Below are 27,492 nucleotides of genomic sequence, written 5' to 3'. Positions count from 1 at the left end.
CCCTCCTCCATTCCAACCCCTCTCCTTCCGAACTTTCTGCTCTTCACTCCGTCAGGTCTAACCCTGACTTTGTCATCAAACCTGCCGACAATGGGGGTGCTGTTGTTGTCTGGCCCACTGACCTCTACCTTGCAGAGGCTGAGTGCCAACTCTCAGATACTTCCTCTTACCTCCCCCTGGGCCATGACCAGACCACTGAACATCAAGCCATTATCTCCAACACCGTTAGCGACCTCATTTCCTCCGGATGCCTTCCCCCTACGGCTTCCAACCTCATAGCCTCCCAACCCTGGACAGCCTGCTTTTACCTACCTCCCAAAATCCACAAAAAGGACTGTCCTGGCAGGCCCATTGTGTCAGCATGCTCTTGCCCCACCGAACCTATTTCCTCTTATCTTGACTCCATTCTCACTCCTCTGGTCCATTCCCTCCCCACCTACATCTGGGATTCCTCTGATGCATTGCGTCATATTGACAGCTTCCAGTTCGCGGGCCCTACCTGCATTCTACTCACCATGGATGTGCAATCCCTCGACACCTCCATCCCACACCAGGATGGCCTGAGAGCTCTTTGCTTCTGTCTCGAAAAGAGGCCTGGACAATTCCTATCCACCACTACTCTCCTCCGCCTGGCTGAACTTGTTCTATCTCTCAACAACTTCTCCTTTAACACCTCTCACTGTCTCCAAATCAAAGCTGTAGCAATGGGTACCTGCATGGGTCCTAGCTACGTTTGCCTTTTTATGGGGTATGTGGAACATTCCTTGTTCCAGGCCTATCCGTGCCCCCTCCCACAACTCCTTTGCCGACACATTGATGACTATTTTGGTGCTGCATCATGCTCTCGCCTAGACCTGGAAATATTCATCAACTTCGCTTCCAGTTTCCACCCCTCCATCACTTTCACCTGGTCCATCTCAGACACCTCCCTTCCCTTCCTTGATCTTTCTGTCTCCATTTCCGGAAATAGACTATCCACTAATATCCACTACAAGCCCACTGACTCCCACAGTCTGGCAGCATCTGTAGGGAGAGAAAAGAGCTAACGTTTCGCGTCCGATGACTCTTTGTCAAAGCTAACAGACAGAGAAAGTGGGAAATATTTATACTGTGGAGTGAGAATGAAAGATGTGTCATAGCCACAGAAACCCAGGGAAACCGGGTGCTAATGGCCACAGAAACCAAGGGGAAAGACTGCTAATAGCAGGGAAACTATCTGGACTACAGCTCTTCGCACCCTACACCCTGTAAAGACTCCATCCCTTTCTCAACTCCTTCGCCTCCGTCTCATTTGTTCCGATTATGCCACTTTCCAAAATGGTGCTTCAAAAATGTCTTCTTCCTCAACCGTGATTTCCCACCTACAGTCGTGGACAGGGCCCTCAACAGTGTGCGGTCCATCTCCCGCGCCACTACCCTCGCCCCCTCCACTCCCTCCCAGAACAAGAAGAGAGTCCCCCTCGTTCTCCCATTTCATCCCACCAGCCTCCGTAAGCAAAGCATAATCCTCCGCCATTTTCGCCAACTCTAGCGGGATGCCACCACCAAACACCTCTTCACTCCCTCTGTCAGCATTCCGCAGAGACCGTTCCCTCCGAGACAATCTAGTCCACTCCTCCACCTTACCGAGTTCCTCTCCCATCACCCATGGCACCTTCCCATGCAATCGCAGAAGGTGTAACACCTGCCCCGTTACCTATTCCATGCTTAACATCCCAGGCCCAAAACACTCATTCCAGGTTAAGCAGTGTTTCACTTACATCTCTTCCAATTTGGGCTACTGCATTCGCTGCTCCCAATGTGGTGGTCTCTATATCGGGCAGACCAAATGCAGACTGGGTGATCGCTTTGCTGAGCATCTTCGGTCTGTACGCCTGTGTGCATTCAGTACCCTGACCTTCCTGTTGCTTGCCATTTTAAAAAAAGACCCTGCTCCCATGCCTACATGTCTGTTCTTGGCCTGCTGCAATGTTCCAGTGAAGCAAACTGGAGGAACAACATCTCATCTTCTGGTTAGGCACGCTACAGGCTGAACATCGAATTCAACAACTTCAGATCAGCTCTACCCCACCTCGACCCATTTGTTTTCATCCCATTTCATTTTAACGGTCTTTTACCATTTCTTTCTTTCTTAATATATATTTAATTCCTCCTCTCCCCCCGCCCCCCCGCAATCTTATCCACCTTTCTCCTCTTTGCTTCCCCCTTCCCCACCCCCCACATCTACAGTTCATCCTCTGATAGTTTCCCTGCTATTAGCAGTCTTTCCCCTTGGTTTCTGTGGCCATTAGCACCCGGTTTCCCTGGGTTTCTGTGGCTATGACTCATCTTTCATTCTCACTCCACAGTATAAATATTTCCCACTTTCTCTGTCTGTTAGCTTTGACAAAGAGTCATCGGACTCGAAACGTTGGCTCTTTTCTCTCCCTACAGATGCTGCCAGACCTGCTGAGATTTGCCAGCATTTTCTCTTTCGTTTCAGATTCCAGCATTCGCAGTAATTTGCTTTAATCCTATTGCTCTTAGTTCTTGGACCAGCTTCCCCTCATTTTCATTCTAGTCACTACCTCCCTCCAGCTTTTTTTTCTTCCGCATTTGACATGAACTGTAATTGTATCTAGATACAATTGTATTTAGCACAATGCTAAATCGCTGGCTTTGAAAGCAGATCAAGGCAGGCCAGCAGCACGGTTCAATTCCCGGACCAGCCTCCCCGAACAGGCGCCGGAATGTGGCGACTAGGGGCTTTTCACAGTAACTTCATTTGAAGCCTACTTGTGACGATAAGCGATTTTCATTTCATTTTCAGATACTACATTAATTAACTATTTGTGTTTTGGTGCTTGATCTAAGTCTGTCTATATTAATCAGCTGTTGACTAAATAGTTTGGTAGATTTGCATGGAATTGATGTCTCAAGTACCTTTGGTCTGAGAATGACTTGGCTGCACATTCACTAAATTGTCTCTTGTACAAAACCTACACTTTGCATGCAAAATGTGTGTGTGCATGCAAAATATATCCGCACACATATATACGTGTATATTGTTTTGATTTGATTTATTGTCACATGTACCGAACTACAGTGTAAAGTGTTTTTCTGCGGCCAAGGAACGTACACAGTACGTACATAGACACAAGAATAATCAACAGAGAACATTGACAAATGGTACATCGACAAAACAGTGATTGGTTACAGTACGGAACAAGGGGCCAAACGAAGCAAATGCATGAGCAAGAGCAGCAGAGGGCATTGTGAATAGTGTTCTTACAGGGAAACGATCAGTCCGAGGGGGAGTCGTTGAGTCTTGTAGCTGTGGGGAAGAAGCTGTTCCTGTGTCTGGATGTGAGAGTATTCAGACTTCTGTACCTTCTGCTTGAAGGAAGGGTCTGGAAGAAGGCAAAGCCTAGGTGGGAGTGGTCTCTGATAATGCTGTCTGCCTTCCTGAGGCAGCGAGAGTATAGAGAATCAATGTGGGGGTGGCAAGTTTGTATGATGAGTTGGACTGAGTTCACCACAGTCTGCAGTTTCTTGAGACCTTGGACCGAGCAGTTGCCATACCAGGCTGTGATGCAGCCGGATAGGGTGCTCCCTATCGCACATCTGTAGAAGTTTGTGAGAGTTGATGCAGACATGCCAAATTTCTTTAGCTTCTGTAGGAAGTAGAGACGTTGTTGGGCTTTCTTGACTTGCATCAATGTGAGTGGACCAGGACAGACTTGGTGATGGTGACCCCAGGAACTTAAAAGCTATCGACCATCTCCACTTCGGAGCCATTGATGCAGACGGGAATGTGTGTCGTGCTGCGCTTCCTGAAGTCTATGATCAGTTCCTTGGTCTTTTCAACATTTAGAGAGAGGTTGTTTTCGGTACACCATGCAACCAAGTGATTTATCTCCTTCCTGTAGTCTGATTCGTCGTTGTTTGAGATGCGGCCCACCACAGTCATATCATCCGCAAACTTAGAGATAGAGTTGGAGTGTATATGCACATGGCCTGGTTGAGAACAGCCACAAGCCCAGTACTGTTTTATCTTTAAAAAAAATAAAAAATAATAATTTAGAGTACCCAATTCATTTTTCCCTATTAAGGGGCAATTTAGCGTGGCCAATCCACCTAACTTGCACATCTTTGGTTTGTTGGGGGCGAAACCCACGCAACCACGGGGAGAATGTGCAAACTCCACATGGACAGTGACCCAGAGCCGAGATTGAACCTGGGACTTTGGCGCAGTGAGGCAGCAGGGCTAACCACTGCGCCGTGGTGCTGCCCTTCTGCCATTTTATCTTAAAGGATTGTGACTGGACAAATATAATATGGCAGTATTTATAACTTAGACCATAACTCGGTAGTTCTTACCACTTGTATTGTAGTCGCGAGAGAGGCTGTTGCTTTGGAGATAGATAATTGTAGAGGTGATTAGTTGAAGTATCGTTTTACATCACTAATTTTGGTTTTGAATTTGCCAGGTTTGGATTGTTTGAAGCATCAGAGTTTTAAGCAATAAGTAAAAATATTTCTCTAATTTGGTATGTACGTTCAAGATTTATATTTTGTCAAATGCAATAAAATTCTATTTGATCAACCATTGATATTTTATTTTCTGTTTATAGTTAACAAGCACAAGCCATGGATAGAAACCACGTATCACGGTATTGTAACAGAAAATGACATCTCCGTCTTGCTGGATCCTCCATTAATTGCCTTGGATAAAGATGCACCTCTACGTTATGCGGGTATGTAAAAATTGATCTGTAAATGTAATTTCTTGCATCAAAATGCTGAATTACATATTTCAATTGGAAATTTTTCTGAATATGGGATTTGTTTTATTATGGAGCTGAAAACTATAAATGGCCTCAAATCTACATCAAAGAACATTATGACAGGGGTGGCACAGTGGTTAGCACTGCTGTCTCACAGTGCCGAGGACCCAAGTTCGATCCTGGCCCCAGGTTACCCTCCGTGTGGAGTTTGCATATTCTCCCCGTGTCTACGTGGGCCTCACCCTCACAACCTGGAAAGATGTGCAGAGTAGGTCAGTTGGCCACGCTAAATTGCCCCTTAATTGGAAATTTAAAAAAGTAAAAATAAATCTTTATTAGTGTCACAGGTAGGCTGACATTAACAATGCAATGAAGTTACTGTGAAAATCCCCTAATCGCTACACTCCGCCTGTTCGGGTACACTGAGGAAGAATTCAAAATGTCTAATTCACCTAACAAGCAAGTCCTGCAGGACCTGTGGGAGGAAACCGGAGCACCTGGAAGAAACCCACACAGACATGGGGAGAACATGCAGACTCCGCACAGACAGTGACCCAAGCTGTGAATCGAACCCGGGTCCCTGGCACTGTGAAGCAACAGTGCTCTTGGGTACTCTAAATTTAAAACAAAAAGAACATTGACAGAACTTGATTTCAGAACATTGTTCCCCATTATTTGGAATCCATGGGTCTCTTTGTTCGCTTTACCACATAAGTTTCAGTAGGATTGCAGTTCGAATCATAGAATGGTTACAGCACAGAGGGCCATTTGACCTGTCATTTCTGCCAGCTCTCTAGGAGAGCAAATCACCTAGTCCCACTCCTTCTCCCTTGTTCGTTGTCATTATTAAAATGGATGGATTTGTTAAGCAGAACTATATAAACCACTGAGTCTTATAAAACTCTTAGACGTAGGGGTTATGTTTTATTTTGCCATGGGTGTGGAACCCATTAAAATAATTGAGATGTAAATAACTCTGTACTTGAGTCATGTTTCTTCATATCGCTTCTCACCTTTACATAACACTGCAAAACACTTTGTTGTTACATCCTTCGTCTTTCCCTAATACCTCCTAGTGTATGCAATATAAAAATAAATTCATCAGATGGCAAATTGTGGATGCTGGAGATCTGAAATAAAAACAAAAACTGGAACTAGTTGGGTCTGGCAGTTGGGTGTGGAAAGAGGAGAGAGTTAATGTTTCAGAGGTCTGGTATTTTCATTAGAATGCATAAATGAAAATAAAATCGCTTATTGTCACAAGTAGGCTTCAAATGAAGTTACTGTGAAAAGCCCCTAGTCGCCACATTCCGGCGCCTGTTCGGGGAAGCTGGTACGGGAATTGAACCATACTGCTGGCCTGCCTCGGTCTGCTTTCAAAGCCAGCAATTTAGCCCTGTGCTAAACCAGCCCCAGCCCTAGAAGAACCAGTTCTCAATGTTGGTGTTAAGTTTTATATTAAAAACACAAATTTGAAGAAAGATTATTATTAGCGTTAAGACTATCTTGATCACAAGTTCTTTTCACCAAGTGCAACTATACAAGGCAACTTAAGTTTGCAAAGGACAGTAGACAGGAACAGGTCCTTTGGGCCTCCAAGCCTGCACCGATCATGATGCCTGTCCAAACTAAAACTTTCTGCACTGTGGTCTGTATCCCTCTATTTCCATCTTGTTCATGTATTTGTCAAGATCCCTCTTAAAAGTCGCTATCGTACCTTATTCTAACCTCCCCTGGCAGAGTTCCAGGCACTCACCACCCTCTGTGTAAAAATATTTGCCTCGCACATCTCCTCTAAACTTTGCCCCTCGCACCTTAAACCTAAGTCCCCCTGTAATTGAGTTTTCCACCCTGGGGAAAAAGCTTCTGACTATCCACTCTGTTCATGCCATTCATAATTTTGTTAACTTCTATCAGGTCGCCCCTCAACCTCCGTCATTCCAGTGAAAACAATCCCATGTTTATCCAACCTCCTCCTAGCTAATACCCTCCAGACCAGGCTACATCCTGGTAAATCTCTTCTGTACCCTGTCCAAAGCCCCCACAGACTCCTGGTAATGTGGTGACCAGAATTGTACACCTAACTAAGGTTCTGTAAAGCTGTAGCATGACTTGCCAATTTTTATACTCAATGCCCTGACTGATGAATGCTGTATGCTTATTTGACTGCCTTATCTATCTGTGTTGCCACTTTGTGATCTGTGGACCTGTCCGCCCAGATCTTTGCCTGTCAATACTTCTATGAGTTCTGCCATTTACAGTATACTTCCCACTTGTATTACACCTTCCAAAATACATTACCTCTCATTTGTCCAGATTAAACTCTCTGCTATTTCTTTGCCCAAGTCTCCAACCGATCTATACCCTGCTGTATACTCTGACAAACCTCATCACCATCTGCAACTCCACCAACCTTGGAGTCATCTGCTAACACTACTAGTCACAGCCCTCCATTCAGAAGAGCACCCTTCCACTGCCACCCTCTGTCTTCTATGACCGAGCCAGTTCTGTAGCCATCTTGCCAGCTCACCCTGATCCCGTGTGACTGGGCAGCACAGTGGTTAGCACTGTTGCCTCACAGCGCCAGGGTCGCAGGTTCTATTCCCGGCTTGGGTCACTGTGCGGAATCTGCACGTTCTCCCTGTGTCTGCGTGGGTTTTCTCCGGATGCTCCGTTTCCTCCCACAAGTTCCGAAAGACATGCTGCTGGGTAATTAGGGCGTTCTGAATTCTCCCTCCGTGTACCCAAACAGGTGCTGGATGTGGCGACTAGGGGCTTTTCACAGTAACTTCATTGCAGTGTTAATGTAAGCCTACTTGTGACAATAAAGATTATTAAATTAAACTTCACCTTTTGTACCAGTTTGCCATGAGGAAGTTGCTAAGTATTTGTGTGATTATTTTTGTTGGTTTGGTCACTTGTATTTCTATACTTTAAAAATGTTTTCATATGTATCTTGCTCTTCCTGTATATCAAGTGGCAATTAGTTGAAGCCGAAACAGCTTGCAGCATCAACTTAAACAGAACCAAATCTGCTGACCACTTCTGGGGATACCAAAGTCTGTACAGCAATACGGGCGTTCTCTGCATACTCAGAATTTTAGGAATAGGCCAGCTGGGTAAATATTTTATTTTTCCACAAATGGTAACTGAATTGAAGCAAAACATAAAGTAACTGCTACAAAATAAAAATCATAGCTGCTTAACCCCACTTTACAGCTTAGCCTGCATATAGTGGATTGGCCATGCTAAATTGCCCCTTAGTGTCCAAAGGTTAGGTTAAGGGGTTATTGGGATAGGGCGGGGTAGTAGGCTTGGGTGGAATGCTCTTTTAGATGTCTGTGCAGACCCGATGGGCCGCATTGTTGCCTTCTGCACTGCAAGGATTCCATGGGTGGCTTTCTATTTCAATATATTTTGTTTGGGTAAAGCACATACAAATTTTTTATGCAAAGGGCAGCATGGTGGCGCAGTGGTTAGCACTGCTGCATCGACTTCCGGTTGCGGCAATGCGGAGCTAAGGCGCACGTTCGGCAGCTCCTGCCAGAAACTGACTTTGGGCTCTTTTTAGGGCCCCCAGCGGCATTTGTTCGACAGTTCCCAGTGTGGGAAGGTGACAGTAACATTTCCCTGGCACTGTATGGATTGGACCAGGAGTGGAGCGGTGAAAAAAGTAGTTTTGGAGCAGTGAAAAGTGCTAGGCAGGAAAACCAAGATGGTAGCGGGTGGAGACCAGGCAGCGTGTTCGCAGGAATAGCAGGAGTTTCTCCCAGCGCTGCTTCACGGAATTGAAGGCAGAGCTGTTGGAGCCAATGAAGGCTTCGATAGACGAGCTGCTCGAGACCCAGAAGGCTCAAGGGGCGGCAATCCGGGAGGTGCGGCAAAAGGCCTCGGAGAACGAGGAGGCCCAAGCCCAACGAGCTGCCGCGGGCGGTGCTGGTGCGGTGCCACCGCTTCGTGGCGTGGAAGAGGCTGGAGATGGCGTCCTGTGTGGGCATGAGCCTGAGAGCGCTGGTGACTGCAGCGCTGGTGACGGCACCACTGCCGCTCCCGCCGACAAGGTACACCATGAGTCCAGTGGTGGCGGCGACCCTCAAAATTTGGGGGCAGTGGAGACGCCACAGTGGGGAGGTAGAGGCTTCGGTGTGGTCCCCGATCCGAGAGAACCATCGGTTTGTCCTGGGGAGAATGGATGGGGGGGTTCCTGAGCTGGCACAGTGCAGGTATTAGAAGGATGGGGGACATGTTAATAGATGGGACGTTTGTGAGGTTTGGGGGGTTGGTGGAAAAATTTGGGCTGCCCCCCTGGAAATGCCTTCAGGTACATGCAGGTAAGGGCATTTGTAAGACTGCAGGTGAGGGAATTTCCGCTGCTGCCAGCACGTAGGATCCAGGATTCGGTGCTCTCGGGGGTGTGGGTTGGAGAAAGCAAGGTCTCGCCGGTCTACCAGGAGATGCAGGAGGAGGAGGAGGCCACGGTGGAGGAGCTGAAGGGTAAATGGGAGGAGGTGCTGGGGGAGCAGATAGACGAGGGTACGTGGGCGGATGCCCTGGCTAGGGTAAATTCTTCCTCCTCTTGCACCAGGCTGAGCCTGATACAATAAAGGTTTTGCACAGGGTACACATGACTGGGGCAAGGCGGAGTCGGTTTTTTGGAGTAGAGGACAGGTGTGTGAGGTGTTCGGGGAGCCCAGCAAATCACGCCCACATGTTCTGGGCGCGCCAGCGCTGGATGGGTTCTGGAGGGGGTGTTGCGAGGACGGTGTCTAAGGTGGTAACGGGTTAAGCCGTGTTGAGGGCTCGCACTATTTGGGGTATCGGACGAGCCGGAGTGCAGGAGGCGAAAGAGGCCGGTATTCTGGCCTTTACGTCCCTGGTAGCCCGGCGGAGGATTCTGATATAGTGGAAGGATGTGAGGCCCCCAAGCGTGGAAGCCTGGATCAGCGACCTGGCGGGGTTCATTAAATTGGAGAGGGTAAAATTTGCCTCGAGGATCTGTGCAAGGGTTCTTCAGGCGGTGGCAACCGTTCCTTGACTTTCCAGCGGAGCGTTGGGAGGTGGACAGCAGCAACCCGGGGTGGAGGGGGGTACTTTGTGTTTACTACTGTGTTTATTATCATTTAAGGGGGTCTTGTATATTGGGGGAATACGTGACATAGCTATAAGATGTTTATTTATGTGTTCTTTGTTTTTTCTAATTTCTGTAAGGGGGGTGTTTGTTGAAAAGATGTAAAAATTTGAAGAAAAATATATATTTTTAAAAAAGCACTGCTGCATCACGGTGTCGAGGTCCCAGGTTCGATCCTGGCTTTGGGTCACTGTCCGTGTGGAGTTTGCACATTCTCCCCATGTTTGCGTGGGTTTCACCCCCACAACCCAAAAGATGTGCAGAGTAGGTGGATTGGCCACCCAAATTGTCCCTTAATTGGGGAAAATGAATTGGGTACTCTAAATGTATATTTAAAAAAACAAATGTTTTATGCATTTAATTCGCTGCTGAATACCTCTTCTGGGTTGAAGATAATTTCTTCAGCAAAGTGCTTGGGCACCGTGTAATGTTGGATGCAATGCAGTTATATTTATCATTCACTCTAATGTCCATTTAATTGAATTTGCAAGTTTCTCTAGCATGCAGTTGCATGCTCGCACTTGGCACTGGTGAATAGGGAGGATTTGGGGAGAACGCAAACATTGAATTTACAAAACAATCCACTGTAGTTTTTAGACTTATCTCCGGTTTGGAAATATCAAACATTTCAGTTACTGATGAATGCAATTCATATCTACTGCCTGCCGATCCATAACTGTCTTGCTCTTGTCAGCTGTTGCAAAAGCTTTACTTGTGATGCAGCCTGCAATTTTACATTTCTATGAAACACTTGAGCTAATCTATCACCACGATTGTTCAATTTACTGAATTGATACCAAATAAATTAACAGTTTCGACACATTGCGGACCAGATGGTGTTAACATCCCAACAGTTGTGTAGGATTTCAGTAAATGCTAGGCATTAAGCCTTTTGATCCCAGTGAGCTAATTGAATGGCCTACTATCTAATTAATGCAGATAACTGCAGGGTTCCAAATAAATTATGCGTGATAATCCAGTATGTTTTCTTGCTCAAAACTTGTTGGAGAAAAGACACATTTGTGACTGTTAGCCATGCCTCTACTCTGTCTTCCAGTTGAAAATCCTGCCTTTTAGTTACCACACTTTTTTTTGTGTATATATGGGTGGCATGAAAAATTATTCAACTCCCCTGATGCAGTGCAGTTATATTTGCCACTGCACTGCCTGAGAAAGGCAAGTATTCATTAAATCCAAGAGACTATTAACCAGGCCTCTGTAACCATTGACTGTAGTCCCCTGAGATACTCTTCAGCTGCTGTCATGGTTGGATTTTCTTTGAACATCAACCAATCCAAGATTATTTTCCTCAGCCAGGATTTCCTAATCATTTCCAGACCTCCTCCTCCTTTTCTTTGGAACTGATACCGTACCCTATTGCAGATTCTCGATCATGAATAAATTGCACCCCGTTGGCATATATAGTTCATTGCCAATTCACTGTGCAAAGTTTTACTGTTGCTTTTTTCTACATTGTTCTTCCTCACATTTCGTCAATTTTTAAAAATAAAAATACATTTTTGGGATGTGGGTGTCGCTGGCTAGGCCAGCATTTACTGCCCACCCCTAGTTGCCTCCTATTCTCAAACCCTCAAGTTCCACAATATTCATGGTTCCTTCTATCAATCACTTTCCACTTCTGCCACTTTAGGATTAATGCCCACCTGGGCCAGCACGTAGTGGCTTCTGGCACCATCTACTGTAACCATCAGAGCTCTTGTTGCAAGCTTTCTTAAACAGTAATCTATTTAACCTTGTTTCCCCTAAGTAATGCTCATCATCCTTTTGAAGGAGGACAAGAATAAACTGTTTCTCCATTACTTTTTAATCCCCCTTCGATCATCTTGCCGTCTGCCATTCCTCCTCATTACTCTGAAATCCTTCCTGTTACCTCACAGTTCCATGGCTGTCAGCTAAGTGAAATCTCCCACCCTCCTTCCTTTGCGTCAGATGAATTGAGAAATGAAATGGTTGCTATTGGAACAATTTGGGAAAATAAACTTGCAGACTAGAATAAAAACATGAGAATCTTCAAACCTTTGCCCCAACAGAAACAGCTGGGGTGGGGGAGAAACATAATTAAAAACAGCCAGATTGAAAGCTTTCAGGTGGTTAGGCGTGTGGCTGCAGGCTGTAGTTGCTGATTGATCTGAGGAAGGGGAAGCACTCCTCCTCCTGACCACAAGTCTTGTGTCTGCCTCTCACATCTCCTTTCAGCTGCAGAGTTTCCTGAGGCATTAAAACTACCTATTTTTTTTTGTTCATCCAACAGATTAAAGGTAAAGTGAAAAATGAAATGAAAATCGCTTGTTGTCACAAGTAGGCTTCAAATGAAATCACTGAAAAGCCCCTAGTCGCCACATTCCGGTGCCTGTTCGGGGAGGCTGGTACGGGAATTGAACCCGCGATGCTGGCCTTGTTCTGCTTTACAAACCAGGTGTTTAGCCCACTATGCTAAACCAACCCCTTAATGGGACTAAAGTTAACACAACCTAAAATAATGAGGTCAAAACTATATTTCACAGCAACTTCCCTTTTTTAATTATAAGGATTTTGATGGTTTCCATTAAAACAATAATTGATGTGTAGTGATAAGGAAGTGTTACTTGGAGATATAAACTTTTTTAAAAGCAATACTAAAGTTTTAGGGTAACTTGAGTACTTGTTTTGGATCTTAGGGTATCAGTTGAGAAATTTATTTGGATGAGTTCGCAGGAAGAGGACAAGATTTCAAATGCAAGATGTTCTAATGTTCAATTATGGACATGCTGTTCTCGCAATATCATGCAGCTGTACTATTGCACACAACTGCAAGGTCAAGAAATGTTGGTTATCAAATGTTGGATTGCTGCCACAAAGTTCAATACTTGCTGGATAATTGGGGATTAAAATGTGACTTAAGTAGGAGGATCAGTGTTGGTGATATTCAATTATTGTTGCCAAAATAAATACCAATTTAGATATATATATTCGCAATCGATTTGACTTGTCTACATGGGTATTGTTACTCAATATTGAAATATACAAAGTATTTTCCATTACTTAGTTCTGAATTATGTTAGATAATTTGTCATTTTTTAATGTAAATTGTCTTCAGAGAACCTGGAACCGTAAAGGTTAGTGTTTTTCAAAAAAGCTTTTTTTTTTTTTTTTGTTAAATGGCTCCATAAACTGGGAATTTGTGATGTTTTACAAAGACCGTTGAAATGTCTATGAAAAACATGTAAATTAATTGCTAAAAATGCTATTCTGAATCGAGCACAGTACTAGAGTTTGAATTTCAGTTGCTTTGTATTTGCGATGATCCTTTGACTTAGTCCCTGTCTTCACTCTTTTGCTTTCTTACCTTGATGACTGACCTCTGTTTATCTTTTCTTCCCCTTATAGAGAGGTATGAGGTGACATTCACCAAAGAAGGTGATACCTGGGTTCTTTCTTTCATTCATCATGAACAATTATATTAACTCACTAACTCTGGTCATAAAATGGGGAATCAGCACTTGAACAGCAAATCCTGTCATCAGTTTTATTCCCCATTATTATCCAGCTTTATTTGCAAAAAATTACTGGATGTGAAGTTCAACTTTTAAAGGGTTCGTTAGAAATATCAGTTGTTTGACATCCTTTCCATTTCCCTCCATTTAGGATGTTGTATTTATCCACAAATCAACTATCCCTTGACCTAAGTGATAAGATAATTAAACGTTGTCCTTTACTTTGGATACTTGTCTTTGCTGTGTGTTAAACTGGCAGTGTGTAATAAAAAATCAGTTGTATTCAGACTCTTGATATCAGATTATTGAATGCCAGTGTATATAAGCCACTTCCATGCTCAATACGTATCTGAGTAACCTGTTACAATTAAAGTAATGTTCTGTTTGTTATGCCTAATTATTCAGCTTTAACATACAGTATTGTTGCATTCTGTTGAAGGATTAGTGAACATACTGCCCAGTGGAGTAATGAGATGCAATTTGAATTTATAGTCCTAAGCATAGTTTAATTTCTAGGCATTAGTTGAAAAATCATTTCACGTATCTCAGGAATATCTTCCACACAAATGTTGTCTTGACTTTATTTGGCAGGACGCTTGCGTCTGAGTGAGAAAGTTGTGCATTGAAGTTATTCCACGGTTTGAATATCTTCTTTCAAATAAGATGCTGTTGCACTAGCCTGTTGCAATATAGAGGGAGTGCTGCATCATCTTCTGGGATGCTTCTAATTGTTAGCAAAGATTTCAGTAGTACTACTTGAAGATCTGCAGGGAGTTCCAATGTTCTTCACTTAGCCAACACTGCCAAGAAGCTAGTCATTTGTTCTCTTGCCATTTGTGTGTAAATTGGATCATGGGGCAGCACGATGGTGCAGTGGTTAGCACTGCTAACTCCTGGCCCTGGGTTTGATCCCGGCCCCGGTCACCGTCCATGTGGTGTTTGCACATTCTCTCCATGTTTGCGTGGGTCTTACCCCCACAATCCAAAAAGATGTGGAAAGTAAGTCAATTGACCACACTGAATTGCCCCTTAATTGCAAAAATTAATGGGGTACTAAAAAAAAAAATGTTTTTTTTTTTAAAAAGTAAATTGGATCCTGCATTTTACTCTACGAACATACAAACTAGTAAAGAGCGGGCCTCTTGAGCCTGTTCTGTCATTCAATAAGATATAGGCTGATCTGATTATAACCTCAACTTCACATTTCCAATCACCCCTGATAACCTTTCACCCGTAGATTATCAATAATCTATCGAGCTCTGCCTTAAAAGCCTCCCCTGGAGGGCAGCGCAATGGTTAGCACTGGGACTACGGTGGTGCTGTGGACATTCACCGTCTTAAATGTTTATAGGTTCTCCCACAAGAGGAAACATCCTTTCCACATCCACCCTGTCAAGAACTCTCAGGATCATGTGTATTTCAGTCAGGTTGTGTCTTACTCCTCTAAATTATAGCAAATGCAAGCCTAGCCTGTCCAATTTTTCCTTATAAGACAACTTGCCCATTCCAGATATTAGTCTCGGAAACCTTCGAACTGCTTCCAGTTTAGATGGATTTACATCCAGCCTTTAATAAGGACATCAATACTGTACACAGTACTCCAGATGTCCTCTCACCATAGCATAACTTATCTACTTTTTATATTCGATTCCAATCGCAATAAATCTATTAACTTTCCTAATTATTTGTTGTACCTAAACTTTTGTGATTCATGTTGCTTTTTTTTATTTTTCCTGCAAAATTAGTAATTTCACATTTACCACATTATACTCTTTGCCAGATCTTTGCCCACTCATTTAACCTATCTATATCTCTTTGTAACCTCAAGTCTTCGCAACTGACTTTCCTACTGATTTTTTTTTTTTTTGTACCATCAAATTTATCAACGCCTTTGGTTCCTTTATATAAATTGTAAAAGGTTGAGACCCCAGCACTGATCCCTGTGTCACATCACATGTTACATCTTGCCAACTAGGAGCCAAAAGAGCCATTTATGCCTACTGTTAGCGAGCTGATCTTTATCCATGCTAATATGTTACCCCTTCACCATGAGCTTTTATGTTCCACACTAACCTTTGATGTGGCACCTTATCAAAATGATTTCTGGAAATTGAAATACAACATATCCACTGGTTCTCTTGATCCATACCACATTATTTCCTCAAAGAACTCCAATAAATTGATTAAACATGATTTCCATTTCACTAAACCATGTTGACTTTGCCTGGCTAACTTGAATTTATCTCTGCGGCTTACCATAATGTCTTTAATATCATCTAACATTTTCCCCACAACCGATGTAAAGCTCCTTGGCCTGTAGATTCCAGATTTCTTTCTTTCTTCTCCTTTTTTTGAATAAAGGAGTTGCATTCTGCTATTTTCAAATCTAATTGAATCTTCCCTGAATCTAGGGAATTTTGGAAAATTAAAACCAAAGAAACCACTTCTTTTAAGACCCTAGGATGGCGTCCAGGACCTGGGGACTTGTCTGAAGCTTGCAGCTTTGACAATTTTCGCAGTACCACTTCCCTGGTGTTTGTAATTTTTGTGAGTTCCTCCCAAGTTCCTGATTTAGATATTTTTGGAATGTTCCTTATTTGCTCGATTGTGAGGACCAATGTAAAATGCCTGTTCAATTAATCTGCAATCTCCTTGGATTTCCACTAATCCTCACTTTCTGTAGGACCATGCTCACTTTATGTTTGTTTTTTTTAAAAAAGAGTTAACAATCATCTACTATCCATCTTTATTTCTTGCTAGCTTTCACTCGGGATCTAATTTTTCCCTCCTTTCATAGAATCCCTACAGTTCAGAGTGCAGAAGGAAGCCATTTAGCAAATCATGTCTGCATCCACCCCACCTAACCCGCACACCTTTGGACTGTGGGAGGAAATCCGAGCACTCAGAAGAAACCCACGCAGACACGGGGAGAATGTGCAAACTCCAAACAGGCAGTCATCCAAGGCCGGAGTTGAATGCTGTGAGGCAGCAGTACTAACCACTGCTTGGGGCAGCACGGTGGCGCAGTGGTTAGCATTGCTGCTTCATGGTGCCGAGGTCCCAGGTTCGATCCCAGCCCTGGGTCACTGTCCGTGTGGAGTTTGCACATTCTCCCCGTGTTTGCATGGTTTACACCCCCATAACCCAAAAAGATGTGCAGGGTAGGTGGATTGGCCATGCTAAATGGTCCCTTAATTTGGAAAAAATGAATTGAGTACTCTTTATAAAAAAAATTTTAAAAATTAATTTAAAAAACAACTAACCACTATGCCACCCATATTAATCTTTTTGTCATTCTTTCCTATTTTTTTTATGTCCAATCTTCTGATCTGCCAAATTGTATGCTTTCTTACAGTTTGATGCTACTTTAGTTAACCATGGCTAGTGGATCCACCCCGTGGGAATTTTTCTTTCTAGTTGGAATGTATCTATTGTGTATTCTGGTATATCTAATGTCCGCCACTGCATCTCTATTGACCTATTCCTTAATCTAATTTGCCAGTTCATTTCATTTAGCCAGTTCAGCTTTCGTGTCCTCCTAATTGTCCTAATTTAAGTTGAAAATGGTAGTCTTGGATCCATTCTTCTGTCCCTCAAACTGAATGTGAAATTCACTCATACTAAATACATTAGTAAAATAGTATCCATTAGTTCAAATGCTTTGGGGTATAGCACCACTAGTGTTAAGAGTATGCAATTGCAATGTGATAGGTTAACTAGAGTTTATAATGGAAATACAATGTGTGACTTCAAATTTAATCTCTAAACTCAGGCCCATTTATCCCTGCTGAATAACCTTGCCCTCCCTAAAGATCATAATTGTTCGGCTTCCCATATGCAAAGCCACAGGAAGCTAGTTTGGGTAGTTTGAGTGAGTAGGCTTCAAATGAAGTTACTGTGAAAAACCCCTAGTCTCCACATTCCGGCGCCTGTTTGGGGAGGCAGGTACGGGAATTGAACCACGCTGCTGGCCTGCCTTGGGATGCTTTAAAAGCCAGCTCTTTAGCCCTGTGCTAAACCAGCCCCCATTCCAATTGGAGCTTTTAAAAATATCTCTGCCACTTATCTGAGGTATGGTGATAGGAGTGCTGCCAATTGCCAAAAAGTGAGAAAATCAGACAGACTCTTGTTACTGATTTGCTTTTCAGTAGCTCTGGCTGAAACTGTGCACATCTGAACATTGTTTGGCTGTGAAGTTCCTTAGCATAAGGCAGCTGGTTGCTTAGCCAAGACTGAATAATGGCCACTTCGTGGAGTTAGTCAAATAACCAGCAAGGGGGAACTGCTGTATGCATTTAAAGCATACAGAAAAGGAAGTGAGGAAAAATGTGAACCAAACTGCTATTATTTAAAATCTATTGCTATCACCTTGGGTGTTCAGCAAGAAGCTTTTCCAGGGGGAGTTTCCAGAAGTCTTGTTATTTGTGCCTATTCAGCAACGTCTCTGTCGTTTTAACCTTTGAGTCTATACATTAGTATTGTGAAATTGAACTTCTGATCATGACTCTGGTTTGCTGATATTGATTTTGAGTTAAAATGATCAACATTCCTCCTTGCAGTGTAATCTTTAATAATTCTCCCCTATATTTGTGGTAGACTTTGGAAGGCAGATGCCTGACCGTTAACATATACTGGAATTGTGGGATAAATTATTTGTGACTTTATTCTAGTTTCTTAAAGTCCGTGTAGGAGAATTTTAATTTTCAAATCCGTTAGAGTTTAACTGTAAGTATTCTGAACCCAGTGGTGGTGATGGATATATTGGCTATTTCCTATCCAATAGTTGGCCGTTGATACTTGTTGAAAGGACTTGATGCACTTGAAATGAGCACAACATATACAAAGTGTTCATTTCTGGAAATGGATATCAAACTGATATTTCTAATACTGATTTGCCATCCAGTGGTTTGTCTTGGTTCCCTAATTGTGGACAGATACATTGCACAGGAAGACTTGACTTCTTTGGAAAGTGACGAATTTTGACAGAATTTGTGAGATTGTGCTGAACCTATATCAAATGCTTGTACATCTCAGACTTAACTTTGCACTTTAACTTTTTGTCTTGGTCAGATTAGGCAGCCCAGCTCTGTCCAGTAGCTTGGCATAGAAGATTCCAGCAGCCATGGCTGTATGTTATAAGTTATAGCTGTCCTAAGTACTCCTGTGAAATGCCTGTCTCTTTATTTATTTCTCTCTTTCTCTCTCTCTCTCTCCCCTGCATGAATGGATGCAATGTAAACCAGTGGCTTGGAAGGCAGGCATATGCTCTTTTACTAAGTCCCAGAACTCACCCGAACAAGGCACACAGGCTTTGCTTTCTCCACAGACCCTCACAATAAAAACAATCCCTGGCTGTGAAGTTTGGACTGCTGTTGCACATTAATTTAACCCAAAAAAAGTTTAATGTGTTATTATCCCAGCTCTAACTTGCTGTCTGTTAAACTCTAGGTGAGATTTGTGGATTTAGAATTCATGGGCAGAATGTTCCATTTGAAGCTGTGGTGGTTGATAAAACCACAGGTGAAGGTGTCATACGTTCAAAAGAGAAGATGGACTGTGAGTTGCAGAAAGAGTACACCTTTACTATCCAGGCGTATGACTGTGGAGAGGGTCCAGATGGGGGAAATATGAAAAAGTCCCATAAGTAAGTATTCACTGTGAGGCAGGGAAAATTGGCATGGCAACTTAGATTTGTTTCATAATCTTCTGGTTGACTCAACACATGCTTTCAGTCAATGTACAATCAGAGTTGCTAATTATTGCTCATCAATAAGATATTAAAGGTAATCTTGAACGTCTGCTTGCTTTTGAAAAGTTAAATGGTTCATAGTTGATCACCTTTTTGTTTTCTTTGGTTTTGGTGCAACTTCCAGGTGTTACAGGTTCCCATTTCCTCATTTCTCCTACCCTAACAGCAGCTGGATGGGTCAGGCAACTGCCACGATAATTTCATTTTGTGTTGCCAAATATTTGCCCCTCTATCCGATACTGCAAAATGAGCAACAAGGAAGCTCCCTTTAAACTGGGAGGATTGCTTCATACCACAAGTAACCATTGGCTGACAATACTGAATTGCCATCTCTGCAGTTTTCGGGCAACATTTTTGAGAGACATATGTATTAAGAGGATAGTTTAAATCCTTGAAAGAAAAATGCTGCATAATCAGAAGTTCTGTTGTCATTCAAATAATTTTGCAAGATGCAAATGGAATTATATTTTTATATGTCTGGTGTTTTATGGAATGTTTTCCTTAACGTACCAGCCAAGCTAGAGTTGCAGATAGGTTTGCAAACTATTCAAGAGTATGCTGCAGATCAGGGGTGGGGAGGTATGAAATCTCTATTGATAAGCTAAATCTGTTCAGGTAATTTCTTATATTTGCAAGGTAAATTTTCCATTGTTTTAAGCTCTGACTGGCTTGGTGTTCTTCCTCCCAATGAAAGGAGCTCTGTAATCTCATCAAATACAAATGCAGTTCACCCCAGGGTACATAAGTCAGAGGAAATGACTCCAATTGTTTTCATAAGAAATAGTATAGCAAGAATATGGATATGAAAGCATTTCATTACATCTGGGGTTTTAATTATTTCCTTTAAACATTTGTGCCGTTAAAAAATAAAGGTAGTGTGCCCCCAACATGCACTCCTTCCAGCAGTTAGTTGGATGTCACTGTCTTCTACTGTATCATTCACTAGACTGTGTAGCCAGTGATTTCTGGACCCAATTCCCAACATTCTTTGTGGAAAACAATTATGGATAGCTAAAAATATGGGTCATGGGACATAAATTATTGAAACCCTATTTCAATGTTCCTTACCTGATCAACAAAAAATGAACCTCAACCAATGGAAGAAAATCCAACCTCGGTCACTGTTTCAGAATTTTTTGTGCTTCCCATCAGGCAATCTTCACTTTTTTTTCTCTCTGCAAATTACCCAGATTTACATCACTGTTATGAAAATTAAAGGAATGAGAAACGCTTTACAATTTATAATTGCAGGCTGATTTTCAACGAAGAGCGAGAATAACTATTTGCAGTAAGCAACATTTCTCTTGCTCAGATCGGTCTACAGTCCACATGTTACTGGGCCATATTACCATTTTTCTTATGAAAGGTGTTCATTGGTGCTGGACATCTGAGCAGTACTTTCCCAAGTGGCCATTCTTCATGTTTACAAGTGAACACCCATCTGTCTGGATATTTTCTGGGAGTGTGATAGCCAGTTCATGTTCTCATGTGGCACGCAGATACAGTTCCAGTATTTATTGTTGGACAATTATCAGGAGAACACATCTCCTCTGTCTTTGTTTCCTCGGTTGCCTTTATCCTAACTCTCAGTACAAAGTCCTGTTCACCCATTAGCCCAGTGTCGCTGGCCTACATTGGCTCCTGGTGCAGTAACATCTAGGTGCACTTAAAATTCAGATTCTTGTATTCCGAATCATCCCTGGCTTTGCCCCTCCCAATCTTTGTCTTCCAGCCCCTTAAGCCTCCTGGATTTTGGCACTTCTCAAATAGTATTATCTGATGCACTTCATATCCTTCGCTCCACTGTTAATGGCTGTGCCTTTGGCTGTCATGCCCAAGTTCTGGAATTTTCTCTCAAATCTTCTTGCCTCTACCCGGCATCTCCTTTTTAAATTGCTCTTTAACCCTTGTGCCTTATCCACATGTTTGGTCACTTGTTGTGTGATAGTTGTGTATGGTTTGCAATCAGATTTGATTGGGGGGGGGGGTGAAATGCTCCCAGAAGCACCTTGGTGGTTTTACGACATTAAAGGCACTATTTTGCTGAGTGTCTGAAACCAATTGCAGCACCTATATTGCTTCCCGAGTAGTAGCTGGCGAGTTCAGCATTCGATCTGGGTTGAATTAGGGTCGATATGGTAGGATGCATGGCTCAGAAATCCATTGGTATTAGACCCCTTTCCAGATCCTGCCCTTTCGTTCGTAACCACTCCAGTATCTCTGACCTGTACTTTTGCTTTGCAGGGCCAATGTTCACATCCAGGTGAATGACATAAATGAGTACTCCCCAGTTTTCAAAGAGAAGTCCTACAAAGCCACAATCATTGAAGGAAAGAAGTATGACAGTGTCTTGAGAGTGGAAGCAATTGATGCAGACTGTTCACCTCAATTCAGCCAAATCTGTAGTTATGAAATTGTTACTCCTGATGTACCGTTCACTATTGATAAAGATGGTAAGTCATGAGCCATATATTTAAAAAAAGATAGACATTAAATCTAATTTTTTACCTTTTAAAAATGTTTTAAATTCATTTACGGCATGTGGGCGTTGGTGTTAGGCCAGCATTTATTGCCCTCCAGAAGGTGGTGGTGAGCTGCCTTCTCGAACCGCTGCAGTTCCTCAGGTGTAGGTACACCCGCAATGCTGTTAGGCGAGAGTTCCGATTTTACCCCAGCGATGGTGAAGGAATGGCGATATATTTCCAAGTCAGGGCGGTGAGTGACTTGGAGGGGAACCTCCAGGTGGTGGGGTTCCCAGGTATCTGCTGCTCTTGTCCTTCTAGATGGTAGAGGTCATGTTTTCAAGGTTCTTTGTGAGTTACTGCCGTGTATTTTGTAATTGGTACACGGCTGCTACTATTCGTCGGTGGCGGAGGATTTGAATGTTTGTGGAAGGAGGAGGAATTAAGCGGAATGCTTTGTCCTGGATTGTGTCAAGCTTCTTGTGTTGTTGGAGCTGTACTCATCCAGGCAAGTAGAACATAAGTATTCCATTATACTACTGACTTGTGCCTTGTCGATGGTGGACAGGCTTTGGAGGGTCGAGATATGAGGATTCCTAGCCTTTGATCTGCCCTGATAGCCACGGTATACTATGACGAGTCCAGTTCAGTTTCTGATCAATGGCAACCCCCAGAATGTTGATTGTGGGGATTCAGCAATGGTAATGCCATTGAATGTCAAGGGGCGATGGCTAGATCCTCAATTGTAGGAGATGGTCATTGCCTGCCACTTGTGTGGCACAAATGTAACTTTCCCCTTGTCAGCCCAAGCCTGGATGTTGTCCAGGTTTTGCTGCATTTGGACATGGACTGCTTCATTATCTTGAGTTGCGAATGGTGCTGAACATTGTGCAGTCATCTTCGAACATCCCCACTCTGACATGATGGAAGAGAGGCCATTGATGAAGCAGCTGAAGATGGTTGGGCCTAGGATACTACCCTGAGGAACTCCTGAAGTGATATTCTGGAGCTGAGATGATTGACCTCCAACTACCACAACCATCTTCCTTTGTGCCAGATATGACTCCAACCAGTGGAGAGTTCCCCCCCTGATTCCCATTGACTCCAGTTTAGCTGGGGCTCCTTGATGCCATACTGGGTCAAATGTTGCCTTGATGTCAAGGTCAATCACTCCTGAAGAATAACAAAGAACAATACAGCACAGGGACAGGCCCTTTGGCCCTCCAAGCCTGCGCCGATCACGTGTCCTATCTAGACCAACCGCCTGTATCCTTCTATACCCTGTCTGTTCATGTGCCTATCCAGATAAGTTTTGAAGGTCGCTAACATATCTGCCAAAATCAACCTCACTTGGCAGTGCATTGCAAGCTACCACCACCCTCGGTGTAAAAAAAACTTGCCCTGCACATATCCACTTAACCTTTCCCCCCTCACCTTGAACTTGTGCCCCCTTGTAATTGTCATTTCCGCCCTGGGGGAAAAAGCCTCCCAACTGTTCACCCTATCTATACCCCTAATAATTTTATAAACTTCTATCAAGTCGCCCTCAGCCTCCGTCTCTCTAAGGAAAACAATCCCAGTTTATTCAACCTCTCATAGCTAATACCTTCCATACTAGGCAACGTCCTGGTAAACCTTTTCTATACTCTCCAAAGCCTCCACGTCCTTCTGGTAGTGCGGTAACCAGAATTGGACACCGGATTCCAAATGTGGCCTAACCAATGTTCTGTATAACTGTAACATAATTCTCGAGCTTTTATACTCTATCCCCGTTCCATGAAGGCAAGCATGCCGTATGCTTGCTTTACCACCATTTCCACGTGTGCAGCCATTTTTAAGAATTTGTGGACCTGCAGGCCCAGATCTTTGTGTCTCTATGGTCCTGATAGTTCTGCCATTTATTTTATAGCTCCCATCTGAATTGAATCTACCAAATGCATCACCTCTCATTTGTCCGGGTTAAATTCCATCTGCCATTTCTCTGCCCAATTTTGCAGCCTATCTATATAATAATCACTTATTGTCACAAGTATGTTTCAATGAACTTACTGTGAGAAGCCCCTAGTCGCCATATTCCGGCGCCTGTTCAGAGAGGCTGGTACGGGAATGGAACCCGCGCTGCTGACCTTGTTTTGCATTACAAGCCAGCTGTTTAGCCCTTGTTGTATTTTCTGACAATCTTCATCACTATCCGCAACTCCTGCAATCACATCACCTCTGGCATTCTCTTTTGCCTATAGCCGTTGCAATATCCAGCGCCTTCAGTTGTTTCTTGATGGCATGTGGAGTGAGTCATATTGCCTCTGATATCTGTGATACTGGGGACCTCTGGAGGAGACCGAAATGGATCATCCACTAGGCACTTCTGGCTGAAGATTGTTGCGAATACCTCAGCCTTGTCTTTTGCACAAATGTGCTGGGATCCTCCGTCATTTGAAAATGGGGATGTTTGTGGAGCCTCCTGCAGTGAGTTGTTTAATTGACCACCACCATTCGCGGCTGCAAGTGGCAGAACTGCAGAGCTTGAATCTGATGCATTTAAAAAAAAAAAAAAAAGAATTTAGAGTACCAATTCATTTTTTTTCAATTAAGGGGCAATTTAGCGTGGCCAATCCACCTACCCTGCACGTCTTTGGGTTGTGGGGGTGAGACCCACAGAGACACAGGGATAATGTGCAAACTCTACACGGACCATGATCCGTGGCCAGTATCGTACCCGGGTCCTCGGTGCTATGAGGTAGCAGTGCACACCGCTGCACCATCTTGCCAGATCTGATGTATTTGTTGTGGAATCGTTTAGCTTTGACTATTACTTGCTGCTTATGCAGTTTAGCACACAAGTAGTCCTGTGTTGTAGTTTCACCAGGTTAACATCTAGTTTGTTGATATGCCTGGAGTTGCTCCTGGCACACACACCTGCACTTAATCTATTGAACTAGGGTTGATCCCCTGGCTGGGTGGTAATGGTAGAGTGGGGGATATGCCGGGCCATGAGGTTGCAGATTGTGGTTGAATAGAATTCTGCTGCTGATGATTCACAGAGTCTCATGGATGCCCAGTCTTGAATTGCTAGATCTTTTCAAAGTCTGCCATTTAGCCCAGTACCCCACAATATGATGGAGGGTATCCTCAATGTGAAGACAGGACTTTGTTTCCACAAGAACTGTGCGGTGGTCACTTCTACGGCATGTGGCGCAGTGGGTAGCACTGGGACTGCAGCACTGAGGACCTGGGTTCAAATTCCGGCCCTGCGTCACTGTCCGTGCCTCCCCATGTCATTCTCCCCATATGTGCGTGGGATTAACCCCCACAACCCAAAGATGTACAGGTTCGGTGGATTGGCCATGCTAAATTGCCCCTGAATTGGGAAAAAAATAATTGGGTGCTCTAAATTTATTTTTTTTAAAGTGTGTTTTTCCTCCTTGGTTCCCTCACCGTCTGCTGCAGTCCCAGTCTAGCAGCTGTGTCCTTGAGGACCCAACCAGCCTGGTCTGTGGTGTTATTACCAAGCCACTCTTGTGATGGACATTGAAGTCCCCACCCAGAGAATATTCTGCGCCCTTGTTACCCTCAGTGCTTCCTCCAAGTGGTGTTCAGCATGGAGGAGTACTCAGCTGATTCATCAGGTGATGGTGGCTGGTAATCTGAAGCTGAGATTTCATGGGATCCAGAGTCCATGTTGAGGACTCCCGGGGCAGCTCCCTCCTGACTGTACACCACTGTGCTGCCATCTAGGTCCTTCCGGTGAGATAGGACATACCCAGAAATGGTGATAGTGGTGTCTGGGACATTGTAAGGTTTGATTCTGTGAGCATGGCTATGTCAAGTTTTGCTTGACATCTGTGAGACAGCTCTCCCAACTTTGGAACAAGCCCCTAGATGTTAGTAAGGAGGACTTTGCAGGGTCGACAGGGCTGGTTTTGCCGTTGTCAATTTTGGTGCCTAGGTGGTTGCCGGGTGGTCGGTCCAGTTTCATTCCTTTTTTTGTGTTTTCGTAGCGGTTGAATACAACTGAGTGGCTTGCGCGGCCATTTCAGAGGGCATTTAAGAGTCAACCACATTGCTGTGGGTCTGGAGTCACATGTATGCCAGACCAGGTATGGCTGGCAGAATTTCTTCCTCAAAGGACATTGGTGAACCAGATGGGTTTTTACGACAATAGGCAATGTTTCATGGTCATCATTAGACTTTTAATTCCAGATATTTTAGTGAGTTTAAATTCCACCACCTGCCAGGCCCCTAGATCATTATCCTGGGTCTTTGTTACTAGTCCAGCGACTTACACCACTGCCTCCCCAAATATTGAATTTTAATTTTTAAAATGCTGTTCAATTTCCAGTATAACCACATCAAAAGTCTGGTGTTGGGACAGGAATTAGTATATATCGTTTGGGATTTTCGAGATTATGCGTATCCCAACTGCAAGCTATGACGAGCAATCCAAGATCCCTGACAATCCAATAAATGGTATTGTGCATTTCTAGATTCCTTATTCCTTACCTTGTCCTTTATGAATTATTGCCTTATTGGTAGATGAATCTTAAATTAGAATATCAAAATCCATTAGGATAATCCATTTGATATGTATACAAGCTAACATGAATACTAACTTATGATCCCATGAATCCTCGGTGTGTACTAACAGTCTACAAAGATGAAAACCGTGGACAGCGTGCACTAAACTGTTAGATTTGATGTAGTTGTGATTACTTGTATATATTTTTTTAAAATTAAAAAAAAAAAAAAATTATTCTACATTTTCACATTTTCCTTCAAAAATTGACACCCCACCCACAAACAGTAAATGGTAACAAATACAAAATCAATCCCCTTAACAATACCAATGATCCCATCCTCTCACCACCCCAAACAACGGCCCACTTGTCAATATATTCATCCAATAAACCAAACCCTCCCACGGTGGAAACAAAAGAGAAAAAGAAAAAGGAGTCCGGGACCGCCCATGGTCACCATTTACCTATAGAGCCCCCCCCCCCACCACCACCACCACCACACACACACACACACTCAACGCCAACCAGCCTCTGAAAGAGTACCGTACATGATACCCAAGAGTTGTAACCCCCCCCCCCCCAGTCTCCAGCTCCTCCCGTCCACTGCCTCTTGTAAAACTCCTCCCCCCAACCTCGGTTCCTTTCCCCCCCCCCATTCCCCCCAACTTTCCACCCGGCTAGACCAATTGGACCCTGTTCTGCCAGGCTCCGATGGCCGCAGCCCCTCCCCCCACCTCACTCCCGTTCACTGGCCGGCTTAAACTGGCCAGCGTGGAGGCCCCCGCCCGGGTCCCTTTCCCCCTTGCCCGGCCCTAGGAAAGCCCAGAGATCCCCTTTTAGCACACAAACCCCGCATATCTAACTACACCCCAAAGAGCCCTCATTTCGAGTGAAAGTCCCATCACTTCCCTTGTCCAAATATATACAACATTGGCTCCTTTAGCCCCTACACCCGCACACAGTGAAACAAAAAAGAAGAAAATACAGTCATGAGGTTACATCGGCACATGGCCATTTCTCAATTTGTCAGTTCTGCCACAGTCCTTCTGCCTTCGCAAACTCCTCCGCTGCTTCCGCCGTTCCAAAATAAAAGTCCCTGAGCTTATAAGTCACCCTCAGCATCACTGGATATACAATGCCGCACTGCACCTTGCTAATGTACTGTGCCCTCTTCACCCGGTTGAAGGCAGCCCGCCTCCTTGCCAGCTCCACTGTAAAGTCCTGGTATACACTTATACCAGCTCCAGCCCACTGCACCACCCGCTTCTGCTTGGCCCAGCTCAGGACCATCTCCTTCACACTGTACCTACGGAAGCACAGAGTCACTGCTCTTGGCGGCTCACTCGCCTTTGGTACAGGCCTCCACGACCGATTAGCCC

General features: G+C 43.8%; 1 protein-coding gene across 4 annotated transcripts in view; it reads left to right on the top strand.

Moving 5' to 3' along the window:
- clstn1 (calsyntenin 1) overlaps window positions 1–27,492 on the top strand; it is a 130,063-nt gene that overhangs the window by 41,464 nt on the left and 61,107 nt on the right. For 2 of the 4 annotated variants that reach the window (XM_072477900.1, XM_072477897.1), the window contains exons 2-5: window positions 4,614–4,736; window positions 13,282–13,311; window positions 18,837–19,032; window positions 21,382–21,590. In XM_072477900.1, the coding sequence (XP_072334001.1) occupies window positions 4,614–4,736; window positions 13,282–13,311; window positions 18,837–19,032; window positions 21,382–21,590 (558 nt within the window). The remainder of the gene's footprint in view (window positions 1–4,613; window positions 4,737–13,281; window positions 13,312–18,836; window positions 19,033–21,381; window positions 21,591–27,492) is intronic. The other 2 variants (XM_072477901.1, XM_072477899.1) reach the window with 1 other exon arrangement.

Source organism: Scyliorhinus torazame, chromosome 16 (assembly GCF_047496885.1).
Source record: "Scyliorhinus torazame isolate Kashiwa2021f chromosome 16, sScyTor2.1, whole genome shotgun sequence".
Lineage (NCBI taxonomy): Eukaryota > Metazoa > Chordata > Chondrichthyes > Carcharhiniformes > Scyliorhinidae > Scyliorhinus > Scyliorhinus torazame.
Note: the sequence above shows the minus strand (reverse complement) of the source record. Positions and strands in the feature narration are given on the sequence as shown.